The sequence below is a fragment of the Oryzias latipes genome, chromosome 5 (genome assembly GCF_002234675.1).
Source record: "Oryzias latipes chromosome 5, ASM223467v1".
Lineage (NCBI taxonomy): Eukaryota > Metazoa > Chordata > Actinopteri > Beloniformes > Adrianichthyidae > Oryzias > Oryzias latipes.
The window spans coordinates 27169568-27193597 of NC_019863.2; the positions used below are offsets into that span (position 1 = coordinate 27169568).

Consider the following 24030-nt stretch of genomic DNA (forward strand, 5'->3'; position numbering starts at 1 on the left):
TGACCAAATCCCAGCAAAAGCTACAAAGTTCCACTTCCTGTTTAGAAACATACACTTTATTTAGGATTTTGTAGCCATTAAGCCAGTCTTTTATAACATTTAAAATTTTCAGTATTTATAGAAGTGCTAAATATTTATATATACAGTACATCATTTTTAAAATAGTTCACCTTTGACAGCAGCACATACAAGTTCATTTCAAAATAAAACACACCCTGTGTTAAACAAAATAAGATGATGTGATGAGTACAAAGGCTTTAAGTTCATTCTAAATATACACAACTGCCACTCTATATTAAACCTTTTACCATAACATTGTACTATTATCTTACATGTTGAAAATCTAATGAATAGATGACAAAACTTTATTAATTAAAGCAATATGACCAAAACTACAAACCAGTTGTTTATTTGCAGCATTTTCCTTTAAAGCCAAAGAGCCATATAGGAGGAGTTAAGGAGCGCCGGAGGTTGCAGATCCTGGGTTTAGACCTTTTCAGAGGAGGAATACCGACATGCCATCCAATAATTACCAGGAAAGAGGTCAAGAAGACCAAAGATAAGATTTACTGTAATAGTTGACAAGAAGCAGATGCATTGCTCCCTCTGTAGGAAGACCTAACCAAATACTTTAAATTAAACCTGAAAAAGTTCATCTCATCTTCTTTTTCTTGTTCTTCTTCACCCCAAAAACAAAGGTCATGTGACCAGGGTTTGCTAGTTGTTAAGAGAACCCGGTTAAAAACTAAAGGTGACAGAGCCTTTGCAGCAGCGGCTTCATCCCTCTGGAACTCCCTTCCTCTCAGCCTCTGATCTGCCGACTAAGTGTTTCCTTTTAAAAAGCAGCTAAAAACCTGTCTTTTTAAAATGGCTTTTTCTTAATTTTCTCTGTATTCTGTGTTTTACCGCGTTTTACTGTGAAGCACTTTGTGATTTTTATCTTGAAAGGTGCTATACAAATAAAGTTTATTATTATTATTATTATTATTATTATTATTATTATAGGTTCCTGGTGATTCAAATCCATTTTGTTTTCTTGGGTGGTATTAATGGATGAAATGCTAAAAGTAAAGTCAAAGCTAAAGGATATGTCATCTATCAGAGAACTCTGCCTTAAAAAAAAAACAGTTTTCATGCTTTTCCAATGCTTTGTCAAACCAACAGAAAATCCTTTTGTTGACAAGCCACAAAATACTGTTGTACATTGAAACAAGTCCCAGACAAAAGCCTTTGTGTGGTTGTGATATAAAAACAGAGTTAGAGATTAGACACATCTCAAAACGTGTCACAAGAGAAAAACTGTTCTTCACTTTACATCAGAAGTTTTGTGTGTGCTGCTCAGTGAAAAAAACTGAATTAATTAATAATTAATTGATGATTAGATTCATTTTTATGAGCACAAATATATTCAGGCCCTTCCAGTCAGAATTCAAACAAAAGGTTAAATAGGATTTGGGTTTAGACTCACTAGAAGCAGCTAGAAATGTAAGAATTCACAGAACCAAAATGAAAAAGAGAATTAAATCATGATAATTTGGTGAGGTACATAAACTAATCAATTTGCCACCATGCAGAACAACGGGAACATTTTTTCAAAAAGTAGAACAACTTGCTTGCGGTTACTTTCAAACTGTTGACCCAACACCACGTAAGACACAAGTAAAGATAAGAAAAATCCCTTATTTTGAAAAAACTTTTTCTAAAAGCTCATGTTTGGTGATTTCTACCAACACTAGTTTCACAAATCTTCCCACAGTTTATATGGAAACAAGAGTTTAGTTTCTGCAAATTCAATAATGTGAATTTGCTTCAGCAAGAGCCGTCTTCTCAACCTGGACTGTTTTTGACCTCAGCCTCATCACAAGCAGACCAAAAAAAAAAGTCTAAAAGTCCTATTAGTGCATTTTAGATTTTTCAAGCTTCAAACATGTGAAGAGCTGAAAGTATTCCTTAAAAAAACAATGATGATTAAAATGTTGCAACACATTGTTCATTCACACTAAAAAGGAAACAAAGCATCTCAAATTATTAAAGCACAGCAGTTCCTCTGGAAGAACACAGTCTGTGACATGGATCTTTTTGGTGAAAACCGCACAGTCACATGTCACAACTCGGCTGTGAAGCTAGACAAAGACCGGAGAACATGAGCAAACACACAGAACAAAAAGGTGAAAGCAGTCATGACCCAAACAAAGTCCAACTTTAACCAGCTCGTCATTTAAGAGCCTCAGAGTCAAAAACTCACATTTTTTTGCAAAAGACACAACAACCATTAAAACCTGAGAAATAGTGACATCTGGCTATTAATAGGAAGAAGTTCTGAGAAAGCCAAATGATAGCTCCAATATTGCTCGCCATTTTTGCTTGGTTGGCGTTGTGATGGACTGTAGTGGGACGAGAGTGTAAAGAGAGCACTCAGTTGTAGTTGTAGCAAATTTCTAATGAAGTCCTGCAGCTCTGCAGAAACTATGTCCTAAAAAAAACATACAGGGTTTTTGATTTGGGCAAAAATGTCTTATTTCTAGTTAAAAGACCACTGGGATCACAAAAGTCAAGTAGAGCCTTTATTTGTTGTTTGAAAAGGATGGAAAGAAGCAAAGTTATACAATCCCACCTCTATTGCGTTTCCAGCCAGAGTCCAAAAATATGCTACATTGGTTAATTGGTGCCTTTTTTGTCTGTAGTTCGGATTTTGTGGCCCTGCGACAAACTGGTAACCTATCCAGGGTGGATGGGATGGACTCAACCCTTTGACCCCAGTGAATTCAGAAAATGGATGGATGGATGGACCAAATGGCTCTTTTAGCATTAAAGGTTGAAGACTTCAGAGCTATCGATGGTATGTGTTAGGATGTGAAGTGCTGCTTATCGTCAGGCTCCACAAAAGTGAGTTCCACCATTGGGTCCGATCAACATATGGAGTGTCTTCTAGGTCTAAAATATGTCTGCTTTCAAAACGAAAACTTTTTTTTTTAGAATTTGCTTGTTTATAATTCAGCACCAATTTCAGCCGATCAACTGCTTTGGTCGACAACAAAATCTAGGATTAACATGTTCTGTTAAAAAAGAAAAAGGGATCCGTCCACCTTAACATGTCAGAATTCAGACCACAGCTGCCAACAGAATAAAACGAACAAAAACACCAGTATATTCTTCCAACAAGTTTAATATTATTTTCCTGACCTGCTAAAGAAATTAAATAAGGTTTAGAAACATTAGAAAAAACAAAAACAAGGGAGGTTCTACTGTGAGAATGTTTTTGTTACAACATGAAGTATTCACAGTGAACAGCAGAGGTGAATGTTCCCCGTCTGTTCAGGCTTTTTCAGGTTTCACGTCAGTCCAGCTGCTGGCAGCTCTGCTGGCAGCTCTGCTGTCCCTCAGGAGAAGACGTGACTTCCACGGGTCGGCTGACCTTCACTGCTGTGTCATCTTGGCGGCTTCGGCTTTGATGAGGGAGATGAGTTCCAGGTTTATGAGGAACACAAAGCGGAGACTAGCAATCTGGAGGGACAGAGTCAGTGTTTTATTATCATTAAAGGATAGTTTTGTGCTCATCATTAGAACCACGCAGTGTTTGCTTAAAGGCCCACTCCAATGATGTTCATCATTTCTCATGTAGCATTTTCTCATGTTGGAGGACATATATAAAATAATTTAAGGTTAAAACTGTGTTTCTGAACATTTCTTTATTCGTGAGGATGGATGGATGGATCAGGAGCAGAAGCTCTGGTTTGTGATGCAGCAACAGAAATGAGCCGGCCAAAGTCTCCCCTCTCTGCTGCAGTTTGGATACATCCACTTACAGACAAATAAATCTATTAAGGTTTTCCTCATCTGACCTCCGATATTGCTTGCTTTAATGTTAGCTTGGGCTTGTGAGGTGCTATAAGCCAGCGGAGAGAGTGTAAATAAAGACTTGATGTGAAATTAGCCGAGGCTAACTTCTGCGCCAAAAGTCCCGCCCACAACCCAGAGGCACATTTCTGAAGAACTCCTGCCGTGCTGCAGTAAATATGTCTCTAGAACATGACAGTCTAGGCTAAGACACAAATCAATCATAATTATAAGACCACTGAGAATGATTTTACAATAGGAAAATGTATAGTTGGACTGGGACTTGAACATATTTCACTCACCTCTACTACCGAGTTGTTATTCAGCTTCCACTTGTTGCCCGACAGGACCGGTCTGCCATCAATGTAGATGGGCCGTCGGCCTTCGTTGGCAATAAAGAAGTCTCCGTTATTCTTCAGCTTTATGATTCCTGGGAACACAAAGAGTTGCATAATTTTAAGAAACATTAATGGTAAAACACAAAAGATCATATATGTTATTTAAAAAAAAAACCACACAATTTAGGATTATAATTTAGTATCATTCATTCATTAATCCAAAATATTGGTTGTGAGGTTTTGAAGTCCAAAAATGTACTGCCTTGCTGGGAAATCTAGAATATTCTTTTTTTTTTTTTTTTTTTTTATTAAACTGCATATAGAGATGTTAATGACTGGATAACCGAGGTCAGATGAGTATTCACTCGCCTTGTTTTCTCGATATTTTCCAGGCAGGACCTTCCAGCGACAGATCTACATCCACCTGTTTGTCCTTTGTTGCTCTCCCCAGAGTAATCTGGACACAGTAGAAAATGGCACAGGTGTCACTGATGAGAAACGGCCTTTAAAGAGGAACCTGTCCCTGCTGCTCACCTCTCTTGATCTCATCAGGTAGCGCACCATTCTTCCTCGTAATGCTGCCAGAGTCTGGTTGTCAAAGTCCGGCATGCTCATCCCTGATGGAACAGAAACAAACGCAACTTTCACACACAAGAACACACTTTTTTTATTAATTAGAAATTAATTTTAAATAAATAAACAAGGTTAGGACCTTGTCGAGACCTTAACATGTAAAGAAAAAACCTGACATAAAAACACTAAAGATCGTAAGGATTAGTAATTTAGTCTTCAAGAAAGTTTGATTACTTATTTCTGCTTATGAAATAAACATAAATATTACAGCAGAAGACATTCTAAAATGTAAATAATGAGCCCTTTACATATAAAGCAAATGAAATCATGAAAATCACGATAAATGATTACTTATTCACAGAAAGTTTATAGGTTTCGCAAGATCTTCAATATTTGGAACTTCCTGGTTTGTGTCACAATCAGAAAACAGAAAGTGAGAGTTTGGTGCAGATGGAGCAAATACGAATAAACTAAAATGAAAAAAGTAAAGTAACTTGACATTTTGAATTTAAGCTCAGCTGTCGGTGTGAATTTTTCCATTCATTTGTATTCTAAATACTGAACAAAAATAAATATCTACACCTGTTTTTATGCTTCCCTCAAGACTTCGGTTCATTTTCAGCCACAAAAATAATTATCCTCACATTTCAAAAGCTTCAGAACAACAATAAAGTATTCCTTGTTTTCCTTTATACAGTAAACTCAGGCATGAGCAATGTTTACTTCTGCCAACTAAAACTAAAGTTTTCTCACCTGTAATGCTGTCCACAAGGACCTGCCATCGAGGCAGTTCCTGCTCCAACTGTCGGATTTCTTTTTTCTGGTGACGATCTGAAATCATCAGCTCTAAAACAAACAAAAAATTAAAATAAATAAAAACAAGAAAATCCCCTCTGATATTTAAAAACCAACTAGCTCCAAAACCTAATGCCGAGTTGTGATTCCATAGATTTGTTCTTAAATTTGAGGAAAACATTCCTACCCGTAAATCAAAACGCCAATAAAAACATGAAATGAGATTCCCACAGTGCATAAGTAATAACCAATAAATCATAAAAAGAACATCTTACCATGTTCCAAGACTTCGTCTCTGCTTTCCCTGTGAGTAGAAAAAAACAAAAATGGAAAACTTCCTTCAACTTTTACAAACTGGAGTGGCGCTGCCCACAAGAAGTCCAAGGAAAATAAAAGCATGAATTCTGCACAGGGAAAGCTGGACTTACTTCAACTTGACATCATCCACCATCTGCTCGGCATCAGAGAAATTGAGGACCTGGTCGCCTTTCGGGAGGGGCTGTACTGCAACACACACAGTTCAGACTAAGATCAGTGCGAAGCATTTCATATTCCTGTTTTATTGAAGATGGAGTATCTTAAAAATGTTTGGGTTGTTCAGACATGGTGGTCACATCATACCAATGGAACCAAAGAATGAAGAAAGTATAAATAAAGGCTGTTTTTGTTGTTTGTTCACAGTAGGTGTAACCACATTAACATGTGTGCCATTTCCTGTCCGTAACACACGTCCAGTTTTAGCTATTTTGCTGTCCACCAAAATAAATAAATAAATAAATGTAAATACTGAGTAACATCTTAACTCCCTGGCCAGGTTACAAAATTATGAAAAGCTTACAGACAACACCTTAATCCCAGCTGCCCCTACGGGTGGATACACCTGAAGGAAAAGAAGGGCAAACCTGAAGGGGGCACGCAGGTGACCTGCACAAAATATCAAGGTTGCAGATTGCTTGCTGAGCCCACTGAATAAAAACGTTCATGCATATAATTGTCTACAGGTTTTCCTCTTTTTTTAACCCCCTCAAATCCTGCACACTGTGCAAGGGGTCTGTGATAAGTGTGCGCTCCTTGTGTACAGCCTGAGTGATAGAAATGAGGAAATTACACAATCAGAGAGCAGTTGAAGTAGAAAACCTATGGGCATATCAGCTGCACACCCCTTGCGTGCAGCATTTGTGCACGGTGAGTAAGGAGCCAATATGCACATCTCACTAATGACCAGAGTGTGACGTTAAGGACGACACAAGTGCATGTAACTTCCATTAACGACACACTTACCACACACCACAAATGTTCTCTTTAAGGTGCAGCATGAGTGTGGATTCAATTTCATTTATTTTATTTTAAATGTAGCGACTTAAAAAAACATTCAAAGATAGCATAAACACTCTGAAGATGGCCCAATATTCATTATTTCAACTATCTAAAAAAAAAATACTTATGTCAATTAATATACAATTAGGTCTTAAAAAGACTACATTTAAAGTTAATGTGTGGGTAACTCAATGGTGCTCTACTCACCACTTTGGTCATCCAGTAGGTAGTACTGTTTCAGGAGCTGCCAGTGAACCAGCAGGCTTTTCGGAGTGCGGTAAGGGTGAAAGACTGCAGGGTGTTTATTCAGAAGATCCTGAAACACTTCCAGTTTCGGCTGACTAGTCTGTTTTGAGAAAAATATAGTTCCGTAAATAATAATATCCAGACAAAAAAACAAATATGGAGACATAAATGTGTGAACAATTCACATAATGTTTGGTTCTTACGCAAAAATTATAAAAACAACACATATAATCCAGTCTAAAGATGAACATATAACACTTACTGATCCAATCTTAGCCAGCAGCGCCTGCTCAGACTGACTGAACAGAGCTTTGCTTTGGATTGCAGCGATGGCCTCCGGATGAAGCTGCCGCATGGCCTGCCATGCCAGCCTGTGCAGACACTAAACAGAATGAGCAATGCACTCAAAAACAAGACAAATGTTACAAAAAAACAAACAAAAGGAGAGCAAAAACTGATTCATATTGGTATTCCCTTACTTTGAGATGACAGGATCATACAGCAAAGCGTACCACCTCTCTTTAATTTCAAGCAAAGTGAAGCGACAACTGAACTTGACCCCCAGATGAACAGAGGATAAGTCTGTAGTCTGAATACAAGCAGAATCATAAAGAAATGGAAAATTTAAACAAAGGTAATGCCTCAATAGTGTACAAACTCATAAAAAAATGCTCACCTGTAATACGGCATTAATTAGAAGTAAGTCATCTGTGGGTTTCCATCGTCCCAGATCTTTGGTAATATGTAAAGGCTGCTTGCTTTTCTTTACTCTTTTGGCCATGGGTGGAGGGTTTAGTACCATTGTGAGAGGAGTTCCAGATTTTGTCACCTTATGAAATTAAAAATATTCAGTTTTTGTTTGTCTTAAAGTGGTTCAAAAACTAGTGGGGCATTACTGGTAGTGTATACCTTTTTTCTCTCACTAGGAAGTTCACTTCCCAAACACCGGACAGGTTCCATGAGGGGAGGACCTTTGACTCTACTGGATGACTTCACAAGGCTGCTCTCCACAAGCTCATCATCAAACTTCTTCCTCTTTATTGACCTTGTAAGGTAGAAACAAGCATGTTAAAAAAGTTACTATTTTTCTAAACATAAATGTTTATTTGAGAGATCAGTTTATCATAAAAAAGCATTTAAGCCAAACCTGGACGAGCTTCTCCGTTTGGGGACTCCGCCGCCAAAAGATTGTGTTGACATTCTCTTCACATCTTTTACACCAAGCGACTCTTCATCTTCTGACCGACTCTGAACTCCGGATACTCCAACTGATGCACCAGTAGAGTCACCAGACTGCATCTCTTCATCAGTGTGAAAGAGCAGGTTTGGAGTCAGCTGAAACAAAACATCAGAAGAACTATTTAGTGGTGGTTGGTTTCACATGTTACCCACCAAATTAGGTGTAGGACAAATGGCTTGATGTTATTTTAGTCTCAAATGTAGGCCAACATCAAATCGTTCTGCTCTATTTTCATACTCTTGAAAGCAAGTAATAAGACCCCAAAATTTACAGTTAAAGCTTCTGCTTTCCCTTGTGTCTATTTGTTCAGTTCACGCCCCCTATTTAGAAATTAGAAACATTATAAATCGTATTTAACAACAAAATTATATCTTTATATACTTGTTATGTTATTTTATATAATAATTTACTAACATATGAGTAATCCTAATTAAAAACTCAAATGAGGGTTTGAACAATAGACTTTAAAAATAATACAGTCTATGGTTAAACCAACGTGTTTTTCTGCCTTCAAATCTATATTTCTGGTTAGGCTACTTCTTTGTTAGCATACCATTTAGATAATCCTTCTTGAGTGTATAAATATAATGTAAAATTATTATTTTGTATAAGTCAAGTAACTCGGATATTGTTTACAACGCAGACTTCGCTGTAACCACGCATCTAATCTTGATTTTGAACGTTTTATTTTTGTTGATTACCTGTTGTTAGCTTACGAAACGTAGCAATTTCACAACAGCTAATGTTTGGTGGTTAGCAAGCTAAGAAAACTACGACTTTTAACTTACCTTGTCTTTGCTACAGTCGTTATGGTGAAGCAATTAACAAAAAATGTAGCCTAAATATACTTTTTTGGTTGGCCCATTTGTCGAAATAACATGTCTAACGCGAGCTTTTAACGTCTAGCTTATTAGCATTATGTGAGCTCCACTGTTGTTTTCTTCCGGTGAGGTCAAACTGCAGTTCGATACTTTACCGCCCTCTGCTGGACTGGAATGGAAGTCATTTCCGTTTAACACGAGACGTCAAGGATTTTAAAGCAAAATTAAGTTGTGGTTAACTCTAACTTTATATTTTACACAACACCCCAAACATTAGCCTTTCAGGGTGACCTACTCTAGGGTTGTGAAGAGAATCTGGCATTCTTTTATTAAAGTATGTTATGAAAGTAACAATAAAAAGCTCTGAACTTTATGAAATCCTTTGCACCTCAATTTTTTGCCTTTAAGTAGATTATTATTATTATTATTATTGTTATTATTATTGTTATTATTAGTCAAACAAGGTGCCATGCATTACAAACTCTAAATTAAAGTAATTTTGCAGATGAAGTGGTTTGATGCATATTTGCATGAATTGGATTCAATAAGGTTGGAAAAAAAAGTCTTGAGAACAATTTTAATGATCTATTCTTTTTTTCTTTTTATTCACTAATATCATGGAAAACAAGAAATTAAAACGTTGCCACAAACTTTTTATTAGGGCTACACGATATGAGGAAAACTCACTATTTGCGATATTAGTGATCAATATTGCAAAATACACAATTTCCATTTCACTGCAACAATTTAATTTAAATAAGAGTCAACATAAGTAAAATTATACTCCAAATGGCCCTCGTCTTCATAGAAGGTGAACATCTAACATAAAAAGGGTTTCATCTGATTGGTCAAATGCATAAAGGGGTTTATTTGATTCATTAAATGCTTCAAGCTGCCATAGGATTGTGTTGGGTTAAAACAACTCAAAAAGGAAAGAAAGACAACAGATCAAGGTACCTTTACGAGGAGACCAAACGGAGATTTGGTTATCCTCGTAAATCTCTCTGGAGCATATTCTGTTGCTCACCTCCTTTATTAAGTTGTTTTGGGTTTTTTGGGTTTTCCTTAAGTTACACATGCGCTGTGCTCTAAGGGGGGGGGGGGGGGGGGGTAAGAAAGCACATTTGCAGCACGATTAGAAAACATTGATTACGACATGTCTATCTTTTCACAGTCTTCCCACATCATCTTCGGACCTGCGAAGTCTTTTCTCACGGATAAACTAACAGAGGCTCCATCGATTCATTCTAGACACAGCTAACACACAAATTCGCAGGAAGATGCTGGAAAGACGCCCAGACAATCGTTCTCTCCCAAGGGTGTCACCTCCACCTTCCTGTGAAACAAAGTTGGACACAGACACTTCTGCAAACATGATTATATCACCTATATCTAGCTAGGTGATGCATAAAAAAGCAAATATGAGAACTTATATACATTGTTCCAACAGATTGTTTTTATGTTATGTTTGAACACATTTAAGGTCACCATTCATCTCAATTTTCTGTAACTTTTGTGATATGCGTATTGCACAGCTTGATATTTAACGATAAATTTGCGATTTATGGTGCAGGCCTACTTTTCATCAACTCTAGCATGAGTTTGGGGTCATGTTCCAAACTAAAGTAAAGCACACACACATTCAAGCCTGCAGCCAGAATCTCAACAAGCAACCAATTGTTGCACATAACTGAACCACTGCTGCTCCGGTTTACAACACTGTCATGTTCTGCAGGACTTTTAATTGTATTTCTTGTAAACATTCATGTCTGTGTTCTGAGCAGCTGTCTCTAGGTATTGAGCTTATGGCAGTTAGAAACATATTTTAACTGTTTAGAACCGACTCTGATGCAGCTGAACGCTTTACCTGAGGTGTTGGAGCAGCTTTACCTGCTGAGTTGCGTCTAGAAGGGAAAAAAATGCTCTACAAGAAAACAGGCACCAAATGAAGAGTGAATATTAAATTTAAATCCACCAAAAGAAATTACTTGAAACTTTTTTATTGGAGTTTACAGAGCCAAAAAGCATACAGCATGAATAAATAGTTTGAATTTACAGGTTGTTTTTTTTTGCAAAACATCAAGTTTTTGTAAAAATGCAAAAGAATCAGCACCATTCTGCATATTCATCTGAAAGATTTGAATGGAACCGTGTAGTCTTGCAGAAATGTTATCAGCTGCCCTACTTTAAACACCTCTTTACATGAATCTTTCACTCAAAAGCACCCAAGAAAATGCACCTGCTTTACAACATTGAACATAATAAACTCTAACAACAGCAGTGTTAAAAATAAGGCTCTTGCTTTCAGAGTACTTGCTCCATCCTGACTGGTTGGACACATACAGACCAGCTGTTTGAGTGAATTTCTGATTTATCAGCACAGAGAAGTAACCATCATGAGCATTTAACAGTGCAAATATAATAAGAATCACAGTTTCTTACTTCAATAAAGGGGTTAATATATTCTGGAAAACTGTCATTATGGCCTAATGCTCACTAAGCACCACTGTGCTGTAGAAAATTTCAAGAAATGACCACAATTCTCCCAAATATTGTCAGTTTAAAAAAAAAAAGAAAAGAAGGTTTGCATATTGCTTATTTGATTTAGTTTTCTGTACTTCAAAGGATTTGGTCATTTTGCTTGTAGAAAATGAAATTCAATCTTGGAATTAGGATTTTTGCGTCGAAGTGCTCTTTGATGAGCCATCAGCTCTCGTCCTTCTTGCAGCTCGCAGCCCTCTGCGTCACTTGCATCGTCGAAGGGCTGCAGGAGAGGAGCGCTTTTTTTTTTTAAATATATATCTTTGCTGTGTCAAAGGTTAAGGGCCACTCTGACATGAACCTGTACGTGCAGCAGGCTATTGTTATCTCAGCACCTGTGATAACTCTGCTTGCCTAGCTCTCCTCATGGCCTGCTGGGGGGGGGACTCACGTTTGCGCCTATAGACGACCAGCCCAAGCATAAAGGTCACCGTTCAATAAACTGTAGGTTAATGACATTTTCTGGAACAAGAAGGGTCCGTGTCATCGGCTTCACAGACGCTCCCTTCGGGTCTGGCTTTACATCAAACTCCAGTAGAATCTAACAAGACAGAAAACAGAGCAATTAGGGAAACAATCTTGGAGACTAAATTTAAAAACAACAACAAACCCAAACTAGGGACTGGGAAATCCCTGTAATACATAATCCAATTAATTCATCAGGAAATGGATTTGCATAAATATTTAAAGCTCCTTGTTTTACGCTCCAACATTGTTCCGGGATAAAAGCAAGATTTGCAGTAAACACTAAACAAGCAGAGCAACAATCCAAATATTTTGTCAGTTACTCAATAAAATATTCTGTGTACATGCATGCTTAAAATTAGCAACTCACTGATATACACATTCATGGGGTGTAACACAGTGCTTACAGACCTTTAGGTAAAAATAGACAGAGCTTAAGGTGTGAAAAAACTAAAATGTGCCCAACTTCCTAAAAGTCGTTTAAAGACAAGTTGTGTTTAATTAAAGGTGGTTATTTAAAAACAAAAAACCAATACAAAGCTTAGTTTGTCTGACTGACTGGATTTGCATGATGCAAAAAAGAAAAGAGATCAGTGGTAATCTAGAGAAGCAACAGTTGATGCCCCTTTAATTTACAAAATTGGCCCGGTGATGGACTGGCGACCTGTCCAGGGTGTATCTATGTTCATCCAAGAGTAGCCAGGTTCGGCTCTGGCAACCCCAAGACCCCAAGAGGGCTTAAGCAGGTTAAGACGCTGGATGGAAAGAGTTCAATATTCTTTATTAATGAAAATGGTTGGAAGTTGACCCACTGGGGAACAGTGGATATCCAACAGCTCAAAATGTGAGGGGTGCAAAAAATATTAAACTTTTGGAAGTAAGTCATTTGAATCACTGTATTTTTTAAAGTAGTTTAAAGTTGTCGTTTTTGCATAGTTTGGCTGGGGGTGCGACATGTGTGATTAAAAAAAGGAAATAATAGCAACAACTGCTAGAGGGCACTGTAGATGTGGGAACAGGATTTGCTACAGACAGAAGAAGTGATACTCAGTCTCATGCCAGGCATTCCGAAGGGACAGAGGATGCTTAAATTCTATGGACTGAATTTGATGTAATTCAGTTTAGTGGACTTGTTTGCATATTCTTTATGCTATGGTTATATTAATAATATTTCATATATTGTGATAATATAATAGATTCCTCCTGTATCATTAAGCTAAATAATCATCAATGCGGTACTAAACATGCATATAGTCAGTCTGTTATTGCTATCTGTACCATTATTATGATTTTCCTTTCTAGATGAAATGTGCGTTCTTGTTTTTACTTCTTTTTTCTGCCTTTTTTGGCTGCTGTGATTTATACTCAAGAGTCTAAAAAATTTGGTACATAAAAATAAAATATGCAGAACAGCGCTACAGAAAAATCAGGGCTGGGACTTGAGTGAAGGACTTTGAATGTAGTCATGTGGCCGTTTGATTCTACAGCTGCAATTTACATTCAGTTGTTTTTTTTGCTGCGACCACTCAGATCATGGCAGGATTTGACACAACTGAACCCTAGTTTTGTCTAAAATTTACAAAAAAAGAAGAAGAAAAAGTCAGGACAGATATATGAAAATTGTTGGAAGACACCTGTAAACCTCTTTCAAGGTGTGCCTCTTTGCTGGTTGCTTAGTGCTTGACCTGGCTCCTGGTATGTACATTTTTTAAATGAGCTTCAATCTGGAATTTTAAGGGTTGCCTCATTCAGACTGTCCCACAACCAAAGCAAGGAGAAAAGCAAACAGAGGAAGTAATGCAAGTGCCGTGAATCTCAAGTATAAGGGGGAAAAAGCCCCCCCCAGAGTAAATCTACAGAAATAAATCAGTCATGGGAAGGCGCTGATCAGAGGACTGAATACTGGCACTCTGTGGAAAGTAGGTTTCCATCTTCCTCATACCTTTTTTTTTCTCCCTCCTGGTCAATGCTCGTTTTAGACAAAACCACCCACAAACAAGTAAATCTGTGACCCTGACTAATCCTTTTAGTCTGCTCTCAACAGTGCAGTGTGAAAGCAAACTAAAGGAGCGTGTGAACTTTTTTTTTGCCATTCCTTATCCAATCAGGCTGCCAAACTAGACTGAAGGCGCATAATCTGTAGAGGATGGGATAGCCGTGAACTTGTCTGCATCAATGTTTTCTTAAGTTAAACCCAAATTTGGTCATACAATGATCCCAAATGCACATGAGAATGGAAAAAAAAAACATTAAAGATTTGAGACTAAAGTTATTCTACACTTTCTCCACAATGTCAGACTTTGGGTGTTTTATTGGAACAATAATGACAATCACAATAATCACGATAATGATGCTAAATTTGGTTTGTGAACTCTTTTGTCATGCAGCTTTTAGGCTCTTTTCCTGTCAATTCTTTTACATCGTTCTTCTAATGTAACATTTTCTTTGATGTAACTGCATGCAGGATAAAAAAGAGCTCCAAATACACACCCATACGACTGTTATCTCTGAAGATTATCCAGTAAATAAACCTCCCCAGAAGCTGTGTTGACAAAGAGCAATGAAACATGTTTGCTGACATACTTTCTACTTGGTCGATCCAACTCACCCGGGAAAGAGCAAGGTAGAGCTCCAGCTCAGCAATGCGGCGGCCTATGCAGCTGCGTTTTCCCACACCGAAGGGAACCGAGGCGTACGGGTGATGAGCCTGCTCCTTCCTGAACCAGCGGTGGGGCTGGAACTCGTGTGGGTTTGGAAAGACTGTGGGGTCCCGGGACGTTGCAAAGTGGCACAAAGTGATCAGAGTCTGGAAAAGGAAGCACCGATGGTCAGATGTGCTCTGAACGCCAAAGATCCTTTTGGTGCTTCAAGATAATACTCACGTCTTTAGGAATAAGATATCCTCCCACTTGGATGTCTCTTTCTGTAATGACCCTTGCATTGGCAGGAATAACTGGATATAACCTGACGAATAAAGTTACGTTAACCAAAAGAAATGACTGATTCAAGCTGCCCACGGAAACCATTCAGCTGGTACCTGAGCACTTCTTTAACTGTAGCTTTAAGCAGAGGCATGCGAGCCACGTCTGCAGCCTCGGGTGTCCTCCGACCCTCCAGCACATTCAGCACCTCCTGTCTGAGCGAGGCCTGAACCTCTGGATGGCGGGACAGCTCATACAGCGACCAGGACAAAGTGCTGGAAATCTTTACACAATGCACAGCAGCGTTAGCTTGGCTCTGGAGTTGAAGTAGGACAAACTGGGGAAGCAGAGACTTATTCTTACCGTATCCACTCCTGCAAGCAGGAGCTCAGTAACGTTGCTGTAGACGGTCTTCATGGGGAGTCCCGTCTGCGACAGGAAGTAGGTAAGATAACGGCCCTTCACCTTCTCTCCTCTGCTCACTTTCTCTGCTTCGACAGCCATGCGGCGGTCAATGTGGACTTTTGCTGTAGGAGAAAAAGAGATGCCACCATGACAAAGACGTCACGGCACTTCCAAAACGGAATCTGGTCACCAAGTAGAAGCTTTTTGAACTTTTCCAAAAACAGAAGAAATCCTTATCTAAAACTACATCAGCTATACAGTTAACAGGCAGACAATGTAGAGTTGCAGGAAAATTAAAGACGATTATTGTAAACATGTTTGATGTCTCAAGCTACATTCACGTGTAAAAATGTGCTTTTGGGGCTTCCGCATTCAAAACTCTTATGTTTCTAAGTTTTCAGTCAATATGTGCAAAATGCGCAGCCATTAAATGCACATTGAAAGTCAAACCAGGTCGATCTTTGACCAATCAGGGACTCTAATTTGGTAGTGATGCCAACGATTTGAAAACTGATCATGAAGGAGAAATCTATAATTGCATTTTGTGCCCAGCCAGGATTATAAGACAACAAGTCTGTCAAATATCACGCAGAATGGTGCTTTCATTTATATACAGAGCTGTGAAAGAAAAAGCTTTTAGCAAGATTCACAAGATTTATCCTATATTTTTAGATTTCGCAACAAGCCTCTTCCAACTGTAGGTGGCAGACGTGCGATAGCTAATAATAGAAAAAGAAAAAAGAAGAAGCCTTTCCTTATCAGGTGGACTAAGTGCATCATATGCCCAGTGTGTCCATAGTTTAAGATCTGCATCAGTCCTGTTTAAGTAAGTTGGAAAACCCCAAAGACCCCTGTCCAACACAAAAGGCCTTCAGCTCTCATCTGTTGGCTCAGTTGTTGGACAGAACAAGTTAAGAAGAAAAAAAATAAATAAACCCCAAAGACCAACCTATGACCCAAATATTAGGATTGAAGTTCGCATTCTACAACTTTTTGTTCTATTGCTCATTTTAGAAATTCAATTAGTGAGGTACAAATCTTCAAGAAAGTCTTACCAAATTCAAACATGTAGTCCCAGCACTGACAAAACACTCTCCAGGGTTTGGGGAACAGCTGGTGCAGCCAGCTCGGCATGGCCATGGTGAGGAGCGTCATCACAAACATGGTGTTAATGGCGCTGATAAAACGCTCAGTCTCTTCGGGAACAACCAGATCCAGGCAACCAATCCGAGATTCAAAGAGCACTGAGGAAATACCTGCAATGAAAGAAAGGTGTGGTAAAGTAAACGGGGTAAGAAAGTGGACTAAAGACTCTACATTTTAGGAAGAAAGATTACTAAAACAAAGCTTTAGTTGTTTTGTTTAGTTCATTTAACAAATTGTTTGAGAACACAGTTCAAGATGTGTGCATGGCATCAATAAAAAACACAAGTTCTGGAAAAAAAATGCACAATAATTTTTATCATCTGTTTCTTCCTGCAAGTATTTGCTGCCTGACGCCAGAGTTTAAATGTTGCAGTGCACCCCAACTCCACCACGGAGAGCCGAGATCTTACCTTCAAGTCCAAAGCGATAGAACTCGCTTGCAATGTCGGTGATGTGTCCTTGAGGACTTTTGCAGAGGCGAAGCTTGGAAATGAGATCAGCGACCACGGAGTTCAGGGTTTTATCGTAAGCTTCCACCGCCTTTGGACGCAGCATGTGTTTCCCCAGCAGACTTCTCACTGCTTGCCACTCCTCCCCCTCACTGGAAACACCCGCAGAAAACATTATCAATGACATGCAGCTATGGATGCAGATCCAGGGTTTTAAGCATCAGGCTGAATTTGAAATTTTCCCATCTGGGATCAGAAATACTCACGATGTCAAGAGTCCACAGTGATGTCCCCTGAGCTTCCTGTAGTCCTTCCAGGAGGAGAGGTTGGAGCGCATGGGGTGCAGGCCCTCCTGCCTCAGGACCTGCTCTATCAGGGCAGGATCAGCCACATGAACAGTCAGGATAGGGCCAAAGCTTGCCTTCCACATGGGGCCATACTTATGCAGTCCCTCCAACTGGGAAATAAAACAAAGATTTTCAAAAACCTTGCAGATTACTTGTCCTCTAGGGTGCACTGGGGCTTTGTTGGGGGGATGAAAAAGAGAGAACGGGGCATTGAATGACATCATTTGCATTGCAGATGCATGGCCTCTGAAAATCACTCTAACTGAGATGGCAGCAGTTTTAATAAAGCAATGCATTTTACACGAATAGTGATGGATCCCGGCGAACTTTTGGCACAAACGGAAACAAAAATCCACATTTACGCGTAGCATTTATATATTAAATCCCACTTCTTTACCTGTAGCTCGTGCAGGCGCGACAGACCCCCTTTTGCAAATAAGTCCCAGGCGAAGCTGGCGAGGGACGGTCCCGGCATGTCGTCCAGGGTCGCCACCGCCTGCGCCTTGGCGTGCGCCGGGCTGGCCGCTTTGCGCTCCGCCCACCTCTCCATCCACTTGACCAGCGGGGACGCGCTGCGGCCGGCCACTCGGAGATGTTGCTGCAGCATCCTTCTCACACAGATCATGAACCGGTGTTGGGCTGAATAGACTCCCTTGGACGTCGATGCTCATTTTGCTTTCCTGGCTGATGGCTGTATTTATAAAGCCAGACCTGCCGCTCCAGTCCGCAGACAAAAAGCTGTGAATTTGCTTAACCTGAGCCAATCATGGGGGTAAAATCTGCTCAGGTCCCGCCCCGACTGGATGGATCAAAGACAGCGTGATCCGGGGAGAAGGTGCGTCCAATCATAGCGCTCACTGCCGACCATCCCAGGCGCAGCACACGTGGAAGTCCTGGATACATAATATGTGTCTCCTGAAATTGCGCAGGCTTATCTCGGCTCCTGCGAAGCATTTTGTTCTCCAATAATCCAATAAATTGACACCTATAAGTTGAGCTCTCTCCAAAGTCATTGTTATTTTTGGTAATATTGATCTGAAAGGAGGAATAAAGGTTACACAAACTAACTCAAGCCAAAAATCATAAATGTTTGAAGAACTTTTGTTTAATCAAAACTCACATTATTTGAGTAAATCTGTATTTTCCAGTGTTTGTGATGCTTTCTGGTCTCTTCTTACCAATTCTTTGCTGGGTGATTTTCCAGCTAAGAGACTAAATTCTGACCTGATTTGAACTGGAATTTGTCCAAACACAATGTGTGTGGAGTGTGAAGTAACATCCCCAGGGCTATACTTGGAATCTGCTCCGACATTTGACCCCATGCACATTTTTTTTTTCGCTTTAACCAGAAATGTTGAATCACCAGTTTTCAGAGAATCGCACCTCTGCCAGTTTGAAATCTGAAAGATGATTTTGGATGAAGGCCTCATGGGAGACAGTTAAAACTCAGAAATGTGACTTAAATCTGACCGAATTCCCCCCCCGAAATGAATCTCACAGCTGGTGGAAGATTATCCATTTTTGTGACCACAATTATTCTGATGCTACTTCATAAAACGCTCAGAAAATAATTCACTTTGCACTTTTGCATTGAACCTCAATTCTGAATTCACAAGCTTTCTAGTAAGTGTCAAAAAAGCATATGGCTGAAACTGCAACTGCATCATTTAACATATATGATTAAATTATGATGCTTTAAACTGCTTTAACCATGTTAACTCATACATTATCGAGGCAATGATGCCACCTGAATGCTACAATCACAGAGGAATGTACTTAAAAGCTTGCAGCTGGGGGAATTAAAAAAATCCTGTGTGATACTCTGAAGCAGCCCCCTAAAGGTGAACTTGCCTTTTCTTTCCTCCCTGCAGTTGTCTATAGCTGATTTACACGAGTTTCCCTGATCTGCCACTTTGGGACTTTCAGACAATAAGTGGATTTTTTTTGAGGCAAAGAAACTGTTAATGCACATTTAGATTTTTGATCGTAAACCTCTGCTCATTTTCAGATCCATGCTTGAACATCAGTTTGAAAAAACATAGATAAAGGCAGCTTCAAGTCCAGATTTCAGTAAATTCAGTAATTCTATTGAATTATTGTACATCACGACTGTATATGTTAGAAAAGATAAGCAAAAACAACACAAAAAAGTCAATGCATTACATTCAAAATTTTTTATTAAGGAAATTTAATTATTGATTTTTCACACTTTTTCTTTTTTGGTGACACTACAGATCAATTATTCACAGTGAGGTTTCCTCATAAAGTTATTTCAGGCTCCAAAGTGGAAATTGGGAAAAAAAGAGATATGAATGAGTTTAGTTCCAAACAACTCAACATTGACAAGAGCAGCTTCTGAAATTTTCTCCCAAGCACCTTATGTGTCTTTTATCTTTTAGTTTTTTATCTGCAAAATTCAGATCCTCTTTCTGCTTTAGAGGCTTCACACACAAAAAAACAGTAGAATGTCTGCAGGATAAAGATGCTATCAAAAGTGTCAGAAAACGTCAAAAGTGCAGCTGCACAAGACTTCCCTGAGCCAAACGTAAAACTCCCATATCTAAGAAAACCAGATAAAGGCTGACCTCTGAGATGTTCTTGAGCACATAAACAACCTTTTAAAGAAGGTCACAGATGTCTGGATGTGTTCTGGTCTTACGCAATACTGCAAACAGTTAAAATCTAAGGGTTTTTTTGCCACATTTTTGTGATCCAGTACAGCAGCAGTTCATGATCTGCTGCTGAGTCAGAAAATCTGCTGGTGCTGGAGACAGTTAACCCAGTTCGGTGTAGCTGGAAATCCATTAAAGTTGAGTATTTCTAAGTATTTACAGGCCCCCAGAGGGGGTAGGTGAATCTGGACCTTTCAGTGGATTTTCACCTGTATGGGAACGAGGGGTTGGCTCCAGTTTCATGGTAAAAAGTGAAAAAAGAAGGACCTTTTTGTGCTTTTGAGGAACAAACTAAGGGGGTCAGCCTCAGAGGCGTTTTCCTTTATTACATTGGCCCTGTGTCTAAAAGAGAGGCTGCCATAGACTGTTTTAAAGTTCATGTCTCCAGTCTGTGAATTTAAATGGTTAGAGCGTCTATGTGTTTAGATCTGTGTATTGTGCACATCAATGATAATAAAACTTTTTTTGGAACTATATTGAGATTATTTAGTCTCAGCTACTAACAGGCCATATCATTGATAATAATGCAGATTTATTAGTATTTACTGCCACAATGTAAAAATACATAAATAAACAGTAAGTGTTATATATAAACATTAATATGGAAAAAAAAGTTTAAAAATTATATTTTTGTAGAATAGAAAAGTATATGTAAATGGTAGATGTGGCACAGAATCACTGAACAGTATTAAACAATTTTAGATGTATTCTATATTTTCTTCTTTTTTTTTTTCTCTCTTAACATTTTATTTAAAATAAAACACAAAAATAAACACAAATAAATCAAGTTTATTGTAAAAGCTGGTCACGTCAAACACACAGTCAACCATAAGCAAATAATACTGAGACAATTTTTCCTAATTTGAATAATCTGGATTAAACTGATGTAACAATCATCTCAAATGCATTTGATCATTATAAAACAAAGTTCATTTTATTCTCGTTTTAAATTTTTGGAGCCTGTTGTGCCTTAAGTTTTTCTTTAGCGGTTCATATTAATCGTCTCTGAGGCATTCCCTCTTTAAACTTTGATAAAGATGGGAATTTTATAAGTTTCATCACATTTGAACTTGTCCAGACAAGAAAACTGTCATCTGTGAGGTGAGGAGCTCCAAAGAAACAAGATCGTTTAACAAGGCAAACCATCTGCACAAGAGTACACTCAGTAAGACGATGTAGTACCAAGAATCAAGAAAATACGACAATAAAGAGAACGAATAATGATTTTTATAGGCATACATGCAGGATTATGAACATTGTACAAATAAAAAAAAAACACTTTTATGTCCTGAAATGAAAAGGTGTGGTAAAAGGCATCTGTTAAATGAGCAGCACATCTGCACGCCAGATGTCTGACATGTGAGAAAGAGCGTTTCATTCTGACGCATTTCCACCTCTGTGGCTGCATATATTCGAGGGATAATGGCCCGTCTTTATGGCTAAGCTATATGAAACACGCATACTTAATATATGTTGGAATTATCTTATTAGCTTGATGCAGTTCGGCCATTTTTCATTCTTGGATGTAGAAATATTACCCATAAACCACAAAGAACTCTGAGCAGAAAACTAACAAACGGGCCCCGAGGTTTTTGATCTTTACTTAATTTGCCCTTCAATTTCTTTCCATAAGTTAAATGATATATCATACAATAATCGATAATGTCTAATTTTTACAACATTTAATTATTTTATCAGAGATTCATGTCTGTTCATTATTTTGTCATGACAACCATGCATCCAGTTTAATTTAAACATTGTTAAAAAGTATTTAGTATAAAAAAAGTATTTTTTAAGGTTTCTGACATTCATACTTATATATTGTACATAAATCATGATAAATCTCATGATAAATATATACACATATAGTACATGTCATGACTTATTTGAAATGAAGCTTTTATTTTAAAGAGCAAGACTTGCAAAAGGTGACTGATCTGACCTCTGACCTTTATGTGTGACCAGCACCTCACCAACTCTGTTAATGCAGTGCCAAACCAGAGGTGGTGTCCTGAAAATGTTTGTGGAAAAAGAAGGGCGTTGCTAATCTAACTGTATGGTAACACAGAGTCTTTCAGGAGAGCAAATGCATCAAATCCACTTCTTAAGTGATGGAAATCACACCTCATCTCAATACTGTTGAGATGGTAAAGCAGAGCTTCTGTAGGCTGCAGAGACCAACGTGAAAGAATTTGCTAAGATGCTTAACTAGTAACAGGCTCAGAGGGCATCTGTCAGCATGACTGGAAACCTTACATAAGAAGTTTTAGTTGGTTCCAAATCAGAAAAGCAGGCATAGCTGTTTCTCATGTATGAGATAAAAGCCTGCTTTTAGAGTTTTGTATTCTATAGAATAAATAGATTTAAGAGGGAAAAGGGCTGGGCTACATGACGTTTTACTTGTGATCTTTGGTCCATGCAGCTTTTGTGTGTTCTTTGAGTGCTTTGTTGTGGTTATTTCATTCGGAAGTGCAGAATGATTCACGACGAGAACACGTGACAGCCAAGTGAGGCAAAAAAAAAAATCCACTGTCAATTAAGTTACCCAATAATCTGGGGATGAACTGAAAACAGGGCCAGATCTTTCTACAGATGAATGTTCTTGTGGCAAAGCAGCCAGGTCTTAGAGGGAGTCCATACAGGTTTCTGTGAACACAATGCTTAGCAAGACGTTAGCCATATTGATGGAAAAATACACCATTACCACCGGCAAATCAACTCAAAATAAACTACAGGTTCAGGGAAAATGTTGTGGGTGTCATCTCAGACTTTCCTTGCAAGTCCTCCCCGAGCTAAGGCCAGATCTCAGGAGATTTAAGTTCATTAGACAAAACTTTCTTTATTTCTTTTTGATTGATTTCAAACAAAAATAAAAAAAATGATTCACAAAACGAAGCTTTCAAAGTTCAAAAAGCATTTCAGATAAAGCTGTCAAGTCATTTTTTACGCCCCTTCATGAAGATTTGAAAGCACATTAGCTTCCAAAAATAGTTTCCTTTCACAAAAGACAATGAATCTTGCAGAGGTAGAGCGGTCGACCTCCGATTGGAAAACTTGCTTTCCACAGTGCTTGCCCGTGTGTTGAAGTGTCCTTGGGCAAGACACTGAACCTCACATTGCTCCTGGTGGGGATAGGTTGGCGCTGATGTCCTGCAGTGGAGCCACTATCAGTGTGTGAATGTGACTGTAAAGCACCTTATAGGCCTTAAAATAAGGTAGAAAAGCATTATGTAAGAACAATAAACGCCATTTACCATTTAAATAAGTTTAATTGCGTGTTTTATATCTCTTCATTATTTTGTTCTATTCAGTATGAGTTTTTTTTTTTTATTTCACCACTGCCGCTGTTCCACAACTCAACCTCTCTTGTGGAAATATAATTATGATTTGTTTATCATAGCAGTTTTAAAAGAATGCTCCCATTAGACTATTTTCAGTCTGATTTGATTAGAAAAAATACTTTCTGGAAAGTGACTGTCATGAACTCTGTGCAGGAACTGATGTTTTCTGAAACAAACCTGCTCCTAATTTTTCAGTAAAGGGCGAACAGAAAGTTGTTCCATTGATGTCATTGGATTTGTGATTATCATCTGATTAAAAAAAAAGGAAGATTCCCCACACCTCCAGTCATGTTTGACAGAATGATTAAAGCCAGATTTTTATAACATCTCATTTTATAAAGAATGAAAACAGTAAACAGTTATGTTTCGTATTACTTCCTCTTTTAGTTTTTGTCTGTTTTTGCACTACACAATCTTATTCCAGTTTGTCTTCAGACTGTTTTTAAAGACTCCAGCAGAGTAAAAAAAAAAACACCACAACACCAAAGCATCTGCAGCACACGAGGATCTTAAACTATTATCAAGAGTCAAGGTGTTAAGTGAGAACAAAAAAATGATCTCCTGGTGTTGCAACGC

The 24030-nt window shown here is 38.4% G+C and overlaps 2 protein-coding genes across 2 annotated transcripts; both read right to left on the bottom strand.

The window, feature by feature from the left end:
- Positions 1–3146: 3146 nt before the first annotated feature.
- Positions 3147–9328, bottom strand: mcrs1 (microspherule protein 1). Its single transcript, XM_004069120.3, has 14 exons — positions 9135–9328; positions 8254–8441; positions 8016–8151; positions 7783–7935; positions 7586–7695; positions 7369–7477; positions 7068–7206; positions 5972–6047; positions 5819–5847; positions 5502–5594; positions 4710–4792; positions 4545–4632; positions 4140–4267; positions 3147–3504 (listed from the first exon to the last, which is right to left on the bottom strand). Exons 2-14 carry the CDS (start codon positions 8403–8405, stop codon positions 3418–3420), a joined length of 1383 nt encoding a protein of 460 aa, XP_004069168.1. The 5' UTR covers positions 8406–8441; positions 9135–9328; the 3' UTR covers positions 3147–3417.
- A 1823-nt stretch (positions 9329–11151) lies between these two features.
- Positions 11152–18158, bottom strand: LOC101172325 (25-hydroxyvitamin D-1 alpha hydroxylase, mitochondrial). The gene is made up of 9 exons (XM_004069121.4): positions 17839–18158; positions 17361–17551; positions 17056–17246; positions 16555–16755; positions 15458–15621; positions 15211–15377; positions 15056–15137; positions 14782–14979; positions 11152–12249 (listed from the first exon to the last, which is right to left on the bottom strand). Exons 1-9 carry the CDS (start codon positions 18064–18066, stop codon positions 12136–12138), a joined length of 1536 nt encoding a protein of 511 aa, XP_004069169.1. The 5' UTR covers positions 18067–18158; the 3' UTR covers positions 11152–12135.
- Between the last annotated feature and the right edge of the window lie 5872 nt (positions 18159–24030).

Bases quoted from the DNA above. Each gene is read 5' to 3' on its own strand.
- mcrs1 (XM_004069120.3), bottom strand. From the start codon at position 8,405: ATGCAGTCTGGTGACTCTACTGGTGCATCAGTTGGAGTATCCGGAGTT. The intron at 5,848-5,971 runs GTAAGTCCAGCT...TTCTACTCACAG, and splicing joins GTGGATGATGTCAAGTTGAA to GGAAAGCAGAGACGAAGTCT. The intron at 5,595-5,818 runs GTAAGATGTTCT...TGTTTGTTTTAG, and splicing joins AGACGAAGTCTTGGAACATG to AGCTGATGATTTCAGATCGT.
- LOC101172325 (XM_004069121.4), bottom strand. From the start codon at position 18,066: ATGATCTGTGTGAGAAGGATGCTGCAGCAACATCTCCGAGTGGCCGGC. The intron at 17,247-17,360 runs GTGAGTATTTCT...GGGTGTTTCCAG, and splicing joins CACTGTGGACTCTTGACATC to TGAGGGGGAGGAGTGGCAAG. The intron at 15,138-15,210 runs GTACCAGCTGAA...TTTATTCGTCAG, and splicing joins ACAGTTAAAGAAGTGCTCAG to GTTATATCCAGTTATTCCTG.